The 10,000-nt window shown below is 46.9% G+C and overlaps 3 protein-coding genes across 4 annotated transcripts in view; 2 read left to right on the top strand and 1 right to left on the bottom strand.

Annotated features, from left to right (window-relative positions):
• The window catches only part of LOC118514225 (heat shock protein 83-like), a 3,099-nt gene extending 2,737 nt beyond the window's left edge, over nt 1–362 (bottom strand). Inside the window, exon 1 of the mRNA XM_036060923.1 lies at nt 118–362. The gene's annotated coding sequence lies outside the window, so the exon portion shown is untranslated. The remainder of the gene's footprint in view (nt 1–117) is intronic.
• A 678-nt stretch (nt 363–1,040) lies between these two features.
• Nucleotides 1,041–10,000, top strand: part of LOC118514226 (heat shock protein 83) — a 12,235-nt gene continuing 3,275 nt past the window's right edge. The window contains exons 1-2 of one of the 2 annotated variants that reach the window (XM_036060925.1): nt 1,041–1,435; nt 2,265–4,862. In XM_036060925.1, coding sequence (XP_035916818.1) covers nt 2,265–4,415 — 2,151 coding nt within the window. In that variant the 5' untranslated portion in view covers nt 1,041–1,435 and the 3' untranslated portion in view covers nt 4,416–4,862. Of the gene's footprint in view, nt 1,436–2,264; nt 4,863–10,000 lie in introns of those variants that run through there. The other variant, XM_036060924.1, reaches the window with a different exon arrangement.
• Nucleotides 5,775–9,022, top strand: LOC118514223 (putative tyrosine-protein kinase Wsck). Its single transcript, XM_036060921.1, has 4 exons — nt 5,775–6,507; nt 6,595–7,496; nt 7,583–8,259; nt 8,332–9,022. Exons 1-4 carry the CDS (start codon nt 6,284–6,286, stop codon nt 8,821–8,823), a joined length of 2,295 nt encoding a protein of 764 aa, XP_035916814.1. The 5' UTR covers nt 5,775–6,283; the 3' UTR covers nt 8,824–9,022.

Here is a 10,000-nt window from a genome sequence, read left to right as displayed (position 1 = left end):
TCCCTGATATTACCATTTCCGGTTGGGAATGATTTTGCACACAACGCAGTCAGCCACGCACAATTCACACAACTTTTTCTATCGCCCGCACGGCGCACTTCCTTGGCAAATTCTTACCTTGAATTAGTTTTCTGGCTTTTCCTTCAGAACACAGAGAGATTCACTTTCACACTGGCTTTGGCTGCTTCCTCGATGCACACGGTCTGTCCTGAACCGTCTTTTTCACTGTACTTTTCGCCACGTGCTTTCCGCAAACCGATTTTATAGATTACCAAACCGCTTCTGGAATCTTCAACCGCATCGAGTTCTGTTCCTTCATTCATCCGACCGGCAAGCTTCGTGTCGAGCACACCCGACCAATTGGAGTGGGGATAGCTCGAATGTGGCTGCTGCTCGACAAGGTGCTCGACAGTGTCATGCAGTTGAATGGTGGTTTGAATTCATCGTTATGAAAAGTCATTTCGAACAGAAAATCAAAGAAAAGGTCTAGCCATTTGCAAGAGAAATTGGCTGATCGGTGTCCATGGATTCATTGGAACTTGCCAGGAAAGAAAAACAATCACCAATAACCCATGGTGAAACAATAATCAATACCTATTGCGGACAAGTTATCATTTTTCTAGATATTTCTCGAAATATTATATGTTCCTATAGTTTGGCTCGTGTAAGCTTGTGAAATCCTACTCTTCACGCATTATCAATGGGCTGATTCAACATTGAACTGCAGTTTATTGGCAATGTTCGAAATAAACATGAGGAATGCAGTGGCAAACAAGAAATTTATCTAAAAACAGTTGCAGCAAAAGTTTTCCTTTTTCCGCAACAGAAAAACTAGGTTAGGATTATCCGCGCCAAATTGCCGGCACCGGCTTTGTCCGACCGCAGTTTGCTAGAATTAGAGGAACTGCACGAACGATCCGTTCCCCTGCCGGATGAACACAGCTGTTGCGAAGGGGAAGTTGGCGCTGCTGGGTCGTTCGGCTATTTCCTGTTCATCACTCGGCTCTGCCGCATCTGTTGCAAGCAAAACCCTCTAGAACCGTCTGGAACATTCTAGAAGGATCTCGACGGCTCGATGGTACTGTTTCCGTTGCCGGTCTCACTCGCTCGTACTGACAGATGCTGTAAAAGAAAGAAACGCGCACATCTAGTACCGCTCGTAGCAGGCTGTTCCGTTTCGAGAAGGATCTGGTTGATGCTAGAAAAGAAAGTGTATGTTCATATTAAAGCAGGGGCGTCTGTCGCACGGATGTTCAGTCAATACTAAAACGTTGTCGCGAAAACATCGTGTTCAGAGAAGTGTGAGACTGTGGTGTCGTGAGTGCGTAAGCCAAAGAAAGAAAGAATCTAAGCAAACTTTAAAGGAGGAGATATTCAGGACTGATTGCTTGCTTCATTTTACTATTGAAAAGAATCTTTAAATAATATCAAAAAGGTATGTATTCCCAAAACCGCAGAGATTAAAATTCATTGATTTGGTTGTGAATAGTCGTACGTAGCGAAATTATTGGACAACATGATGCACAAATTTTGAACGCTTTTGCAAGTCATTGAATGTGATAGTACGTAAGATAATATAAATTTCCGTTATTTTAGCGGTTTTAAAGTCATGATTAATGCAATCGCCTTGTGTGCATTCTTAGTTGCTCAATTTTCTCGTTAGGAGTGTCTCCTAGGAGATTTTTATCTGCATACAGGCGTGGATTGTAGTAGGCGACGAGATAATGTTCGTTGAGGTTCTTTTTAAATTCGTATGAACGCACTCATGCTTGGAGGCGAATATGAATTCAGTTTTTTGTGTTTCACAGGATCAATCTATAGAAACTGCAAGATTGTATACCATATTGCTTGATTTATTATTTTAAAGTTTTCGGCAATAAATCGATACAGAAAATCTTTCATCCACATCGTACGCAGGACAGACTGTCCAGTTACGGAAGATAGAAAGCCAAGAATTTTTCTAGGGCCTAGCGCCGAGTAGGATTATGAATTTGAATGGATTTCTTGAGAGGATTCTTCAATCATTAATTTTCATTGCAATGTAATATTTGAATAATGCTATATATATTGAGACAACGGGTATGTGAAACAGTTATGTTTGTTTTTTCTTTCTATTGCTACCGCGACAATAACTGAATCTATTATTTATACTAGTAATCTGTATTCGCTGCAGATATCCTACGGGAAGAATTATTGTGAATCAATTCGAAATGTTTCTGATCGTAAGTGAACATTTTTAATAACTTTCCTATCTTTTTCCACAGATGCCGGAAGCACCAGAAGCCGAGACCTTCGCGTTCCAGGCTGAGATCGCTCAGCTGATGTCCCTGATCATCAACACGTTCTACTCGAACAAGGAAATCTTCCTGCGTGAGTTGATCTCGAACTCGTCCGATGCGCTGGACAAGATCCGCTATGAGTCGCTGACGGATCCCTCGAAGCTGGAGTCGGGCAAGGAGCTGTACATCAAGATCATCCCGAACAAGGAAGCCGGCACACTGACGCTGATCGATACCGGCATCGGCATGACCAAGGCCGACCTTGTGAACAACCTTGGTACGATTGCCAAGTCGGGCACGAAGGCGTTCATGGAGGCGCTCCAGGCCGGCGCAGACATCAGCATGATTGGTCAGTTCGGTGTGGGTTTCTACTCGGCGTACCTGGTGGCCGATAAGGTGGTGGTAACGTCGAAGAACAACGACGACGAGCAGTATGTGTGGGAATCGTCGGCCGGCGGCTCGTTCACGGTGCGCTCGGACAGCGGGGAGCCGCTCGGTCGCGGTACCAAGATCGTGCTGCACATCAAGGAGGATCAGCTGGAGTACCTGGAGGAGAGCAAGATCAAGTCGATCGTCAACAAACATTCCCAGTTCATCGGCTACCCGATCAAGCTGCTGGTGGAGAAGGAGCGCGAGAAGGAGGTGAGCGACGATGAGGCCGAGGAGGAGAAGAAGGAAGAGACGGAGGAGAAGAAGGACGACGAGCCGAAGCTGGAAGACGCCGAGGACGATGACAAGAAGGACAAGAAGAAGAAGACGGTGAAGGTGAAGTACACCGAGGACGAGGAGCTGAACAAGACGAAGCCGATCTGGACGCGTAATGCGGACGACATCTCGCAGGAGGAGTACGGCGAGTTCTACAAGTCGCTGACCAACGACTGGGAGGACCATCTGGCGGTGAAGCACTTCTCGGTGGAGGGTCAGCTGGACTTCCGCGCGCTGCTGTTCGTGCCGCGCCGCATGCCGTTCGATCTGTTCGAGAACAAGAAGAAGAAGAACAACATCAAGCTGTACGTGCGCCGTGTGTTCATCATGGACAACTGCGAGGAGCTGATTCCGGACTATCTGAACTTCATCAAGGGCGTGGTCGATTCGGAGGACCTGCCGCTGAACATTTCCCGCGAGATGCTGCAGCAGAACAAGATCCTGAAGGTGATTCGCAAGAACCTGGTGAAGAAGTGTCTGGAGCTGTTCGAGGAGCTGGCCGAGGACAAGGAGACGTACAAGAAGTTCTACGATCAGTTCAGCAAGAATCTGAAGCTGGGCGTGCACGAGGACAGCCAGAACCGGCAGAAGCTGGCCGATCTGCTGCGCTTCAACACGTCGGCGTCCGGGGATGAGTACTGCTCGCTGGCCGATTACGTTGGCCGCATGAAGGAGAACCAGTCGCAGATCTACTTCATCACGGGCGAGAACATTGAGCAGGTGAAGAACTCGGCGTTCGTGGAGCGCGTGAAGAAGCGAGGATTTGAAGTGATCTACATGACTGAAGCCATTGATGAGTACGTGATCCAGCAGCTGAAGGAGTACAAGGGCAAGCAGCTGGTGTGCGTGACGAAAGAGGGTTTGGAGCTGCCGGAAGACGAGGCCGAGAAGAAGAAGCGCGAGGAGGATAAGGCCAAGTTCGAGAACCTGTGCAAGGTGATGAAGTCGGTGCTGGAGAGCAAGGTGGAGAAGGTGGTGGTCTCGAACCGGTTGGTAGACTCGCCCTGCTGCATCGTGACGTCGCAGTACGGCTGGTCGGCCAACATGGAGCGTATCATGAAGGCGCAGGCCCTGCGCGACTCGTCTGCCATGGGCTACATGGCGGGCAAGAAGCACATGGAGATCAACCCCGACCATGCCATCATCGAAACGCTGCGCCAGCGCGCTGAGGCGGACAAGAACGATAAGGCTGTGAAGGATCTGGTGGTTCTGCTGTTCGAGACTGCGCTTCTTTCGTCGGGCTTCTCGCTGGACGAGCCCGGGACCCATGCATCCCGCATCTACCGCATGATCAAGCTGGGTCTGGGTATCGACGAGGATGAGCCTATGACCACAGACGAGAGCAGTGGTGGTGCTGCGCCAGCCTCAGGAGATGCCCCACCCTTGGTGGACGATTCGGAGGATTTGTCGCACATGGAGGAGGTCGACTAAATTAGTAGCGGCAAGGAGATAGTTCAAGCTAAGGCTTCAATCCATCACAGTCATTACCGATTCTCACATGCCAGTACCTAGGTTAATTATTTAAAAAAACAATTCCAAAGGCTGAATTTGAAAAATTGCAGTTATCCAAGCTAGGTTTTGATAAGAATAAGGATAGCAGGGTAGACGGGTGATGAAATAGTAGGAACTAACAGTAAGTCCGTTGGAAGCAAGTAGCAGAGCGATTTGGTTTTAGCTTAGCTTCTGCTCTTAACAGGTGATTTAGGGGAGCAGTGCGACAATTTGAACACTCATTGCCACTTAGCCCATAACGGATTGCATAGGTTGCCTGAGTTTTAACCAGTTCCCTTAACTTTGATTGTTAGAACGATTTTAAGTTCTACCGCGTTTTAGCGGAACCGATGACTATTGAATAAAAAAATATATTAAATCGTTGTATATCTACCGGCTTGAGTTCGCGTAATAGAAAAGGAAAGAAAAATCTTATTACTACGCAGAACTTCTGTTGCTGTTCGAAGAGATTAATTATTTTGTACTAGCGACATGTATCTTGAGCTTTATGTGAAGCCGCAAAAGCCTAAACCAACATAAAATAATACGTGTCATAATCAAATTTCTGACCGCGTTGTGATGCAAAGAGAAATTGTAAACAACTTTGACAACTGGTTCAGTTCGGCATACCTGTGGAAATACTAGTGATGGGAATAACCACTCAGCAGCGTGAATTAAATCAGAGCGAATGAGTTATAAAAGTGAGTTACATCTTATACTCACTCTTTAAGAGTTTATTCTTGAATAATGATTTAATTCTCCATGCCGACTAGCCACTCACTCACCTCGTTTTAACTCACACACCTCGTTTTTCCTCACTAGGAAGTTAAGTATCGTATTAGCATAGCGCATTGGTTACGATCACACGACGATTTATGAAAATACAATACGGTAACGAACCGTAAGGATAGATTGTGCATAAAAAAATTATTTTAAAAGGGACTATGTAGATATTTCGCTTGTGTGTACGGCCGCTCTAAAATTTTCAACTATACTGCTCGTCAGTTATTATATGATATCGAAGCGATGTTTGGGCAAAACTTTGTTAATGCATCGCAAAATATTTAAATGTTTGTTTAATGCACGATATTTAACTCTCTAGTGAGTAAAAACGAGGTGAGTGAGTTAAATCGTGTGGAGTGAGTGGTTAGTCGGCACGGAGAGTTAAATCAAAGGTGAATTGAAATAATTCTTCGTGATGATTTACATCATCTAATTCATTGCTAAGATTTAAGTCATTCACTCATTCTGATTCAGTTCGCACATCACTAGGAAATACACAGTGCGTGATCTTTAGCGACTTGGTTTCATTCTCTCTCACGCACACATCCAAACATTGTTGACACATCGCGATGTTGATCGGCTTTTTGTGTTCCACGACGTTCTTTCTCTCATCTCGCGCAAGAATGTTTGTCGTAGACGTGCGAGGGAGCGGAACGAGAGGGGCAGGCGGAGGATAGCAACGGTTGCTATAGTCATACGGTCAAACGAACGATACACGCCCGTCAGGTGTGCGTGCGTCTATCGTAAGCACCTCTCCCGATCTTCTGTACGTGATCTCGATGCTCCCCATTCGTCGTTCGTTGCAGGCCATACACAAAGTGCATCTCGCAGCATTGCCGTGCTGTGACTCCGTTCTTTTAGGGTGTGATCAGGTGCAATTAAAGTGTTCGAAAAACAATACAGTTAGCTGCATCGAGGTTGGCAATCGGTCCCTGGTAACTCGGCCTGCGTGTGTCTGTGTTCATTCAGTCTAGTTGGATGCGGGATGGCAACATAAAAGTGTGTCAACATAGGATAGCTAAAACATGCCATCGCAACGATTAGCCGTCAGCCCATGGGTCTTTTGTCATTGCTGGCAGACCTTTTTGCTGTTCGGTGTAACCGCACTCGCTGTCTTCGGGAGCATAGCGACAGCAGCGGAAAAGCGAGCCTACTTTGGCTGTTACGAGCGCGATCGCTTTGCCCGGTTGGCGTTGACGACGGAAAATCTGGATGCGTGTGTCGACAGCTGCGAGAACGATTTCCAGAGGTAACATAATTCACGGTGCCATGTTTTAGGAATGGACATTCAAGTGACTGTAACTCATTTCCGTGTCTCGTCTTTCCCACGATGCAGATACGCGGTACTGTCCGGTGCACGGTGCAGCTGCACCAACACACTGCAAACGCGCATCGTCGAAGATCGCGAGTGTGATCTCAAGTGTGGCAAGCAATCGGACGAAAATTGTGGCGGAGTCAATGCGCAAGCCGTCTACGAAACGGGCATTGATGTGGCCGGCCCAGTACGTAACTTGCGCATCGATGGAGAACAGAAGGAAGACACGATCGCAATCCGTTGGGAGCTGCCGGCGGACGATGGGGTGATGGTGCATGAGTTTGAAATCATTGCCGAAGTGACACGCACCTACGCCAGCTTCCGGATATACCCGGTACGATGGTCGGTACATAACGTTTCTACCGGATTCGAGCTTTCCAATTTACAGCCCGGCACCGAGTACAACATAACGGTAGTATCGGTTTCAGCGAAGGGTGTCGGAGGCAGGGCGACTATTGCGGGCAGCACCGAGATCGGACGGCCGGACCCGGAACCGGAAGAGCCTATCATTCTGCGCCGGTTTGAATCGACCATACTGATACAGATCCCACGAGCAACGAACGATAATGGGCCGGTCAATTACTACCGGGTGGTGGTGCACTATGTCAACAGTGAGCTGATCCAACAGATTGACGAGAGCCAGCTGAGTACGTTCCAGCAGTCGAAGGAAAACAAAGTGCCGTACTATATTGCGGCCGAGCTGGAGATGAAGGATGACGAATCGTTGCAGTTCACCGTCGGCGATGGACGCGAGTATCGAAGTTACTTTAATCCGCCCATCACTGCCCGTACGCACGTGCACATTTCGATCGGAGTTGTGAGCATTTTGAACCATGTGATAAAGGTGCGGTACGCCACGACCACACACGAGCAGCATCAGTATCCGGACCACCATCATGTGAATTTAAAAACGGTCGAAATCGGTAAGAATCGCTACTGCGCTAAAAGCCTGCTTTGTTTGTATGTGCTCCATATTGCTCCTACCTTTCACTGGCTACTATGATTTCAGAACGAAATGAAACTCTCATAACGATCCTGACCACTGCCTGCATCCTGTTCGGTATCGTGCTAACGGGTGCCATCATTCTGTACGTTTATTTACACTTCAAAACGCCCGCTGCCAACACTCGTCCGTTCGGTGACCATCACGAACTAACGCTGCAAGGCCCCATACTGGAGGTGGAGAACAATGGCTATATGCCAGACATTTACGAGCAGCGTGGCTTTGAGGCAGAACTGCGCGACATCATCGATGGGCTGGAGATGGCGAAAAATCACGCACGGAAGTACCTTAGCCTGGACATTAATCGTGTTTTGGGCAGTGGAAAGTATGGCGATGTGCTGCTCGGTTCGCTGCAGCGGCAGGAGCAAGATTTGCCGGCCCAGGTGCACGTAATAACGGACGATATGGAGAGCGTTGATCAGATAGCGTTTTTGAACGAATTCCGACGGTTAACGGCAGTGGAAGAGCACGCAAATGTGATCTTGTTTTATGGTGTTTGCGTTACGCCTGACTGGTGCTATCTGCTGTTCGAACAGATGCAAACCACGCTGAAGCAGACGTTGCTGAACGCGCGCGTGCCGGCCAACGCCAACAGCGTCAAGTTTTCGACCGTATCGGAAGAGATTGTGGTTAACATCCTCTGTCTGGTGTGCGATGGAATGCAGTTTTTAGCGGACAATAATGTAGGTAGAAGAACGGTCGCCTGGCTGCTAGAATTATAACATATCTATTTTATTTTGTTTTGCTTTTTGCAGGTTGTGAGCAAAAAGTTGTGCGCCCGTACAGTGTACGTAAATACCAAATTTGAGGTAAAGGTGAGCGCTTTCGGACCGGCGCTGTATGCCGAAGATACGGGCAGTCCGATAGCGATCGCTCGCTGGCACGCACCGGAAGTAATCAAATTCCAAAACCACTCGACCAAAAGCGACGTCTGGTCGTTTGGGTTGCTGATCTGGGAGTGTTGCTGTCTCGGAGCCACCCCGTACGGCACAATTACGACGGACAATCTATTTGCAGCGATACGTGCCGGCCAGAAACCGGAGCGTCCTAGCTTTATGTATGAGGATTTGTACCAGCTGTGCCTAAACTGTTGGGATTTGGATGCAAGCGATAGGCCAAGCTTTGACGATTTGCGACGCTACCTTCGACAAACGTTACCCATGCTGCGGTATTTGCTGTCGTTTGAGCGCAAACATAATGTTCAGCTTCCACCGTACTTGCCTCACCTGGAAACGGCCGAACAATAGAGGCAGCGAACAGGGAAGGGAGCGATTTTTTGAGCAGTATTTTTGAGAATGAAACTTAATTCCGTCCGAGTCGGAACATGCGCACACAGGCACATTCCGCACTTAAGCTCTCCGTTAGGGTTTATGTAGTAACAAGTTTGTACGTTTTACGGAACACTTTTTTATTATAATAAATAATTAACGTTTTGTATTAAATTTATCTATCTCAGTTCTCTCAATAGAAGCAACGGTTCGAAGTTGTTATGGGAAAGACATTTACTTCAAACGACTCCTTGCAAGATATTTTATTTTAATATTTTAACTGCTGGAAGATCCCTAGCAACCAAGATATCCTCTTGATAATTTTGTGAAACTCGATCATGCGAACGATTCTTGCATCGAACGCACCACAGTAATGAATCGTTTTGAATTTTCTTTTTGGCATGTTTGTAAACAAACAGCTGTCAAAAATACGATGTCAACGAAGATCGGCACACCGGCAGCAATCTAAATAATTCGGTTTCTTTTTATAAATTTACATTAAAATTTCTGATTTTGGTAATATCTAGCCATATCAGAACGCTTAGATTGAACAAGCTTGTAATAGAAAAATATATATAAAGTAATTAATCATGCACACAATACTGCTGCACTTAGCTTTCGGTACAAGCGAGTGAGACCGGCAACGGAAACAGTACCATCAAGCCGTCGAGATCCTTCTAGAATGTTCCAGACGGTTCTAGAGGGTTTTGCTTGCAACAGATACGGCAGAGCCGAGTGATGAACAGGAAATAGCCGAACGACCCAACAGCGCCAACTTCCCCTTCGCAACAGCCGTGTTCATCCGGCAGGGGAACGGATCGTTCGTGCAGTTCCACTAATTCTAGCAAACTGCGGTCGGTCAGGTACAAAGCCGGCGCCGGCAATTTGGCGCGGATATTCCTAACCTAGTTTTTCTGTTGCGGAAAAAGGAAAACTTTTGCTGCAACTGTTTTTAGATACATTTCTTGTTTGCCACTGCATTCCTCATGTTTATTTCGAACATTGCCAATAAACTGCAGTTCAATGTTGAATCAGCCCATTGATGGTGCGTGAAGAGTAGGATTTCACAAGCTTACACGAACCAAACTATAGGAACAAATAATATTTCGAGAAATATCTAGAAAAATTGATAACTTGTACGCAATAGGTATTGGTT

Source organism: Anopheles stephensi, chromosome 3 (assembly GCF_013141755.1).
Source record: "Anopheles stephensi strain Indian chromosome 3, UCI_ANSTEP_V1.0, whole genome shotgun sequence".
In the NCBI taxonomy this organism is placed as follows: domain Eukaryota; kingdom Metazoa; phylum Arthropoda; class Insecta; order Diptera; family Culicidae; genus Anopheles; species Anopheles stephensi.
Note: the sequence above shows the minus strand (reverse complement) of the source record. Positions and strands in the feature narration are given on the sequence as shown.

What these genes read in the sequence shown, in the direction of transcription:
- LOC118514223 (XM_036060921.1), top strand. Translation starts at nt 6,284, where the DNA reads ATGCCATCGCAACGATTAGCCGTCAGCCCATGGGTCTTTTGTCATTGC. An exon ending in TGCGAGAACGATTTCCAGAG is followed by an intron (nt 6,508 to 6,594) that starts GTAACATAATTC and finishes CCCACGATGCAG; the next exon opens with ATACGCGGTACTGTCCGGTG. An exon ending in AGTTTTTAGCGGACAATAAT is followed by an intron (nt 8,260 to 8,331) that starts GTAGGTAGAAGA and finishes TGCTTTTTGCAG; the next exon opens with GTTGTGAGCAAAAAGTTGTG.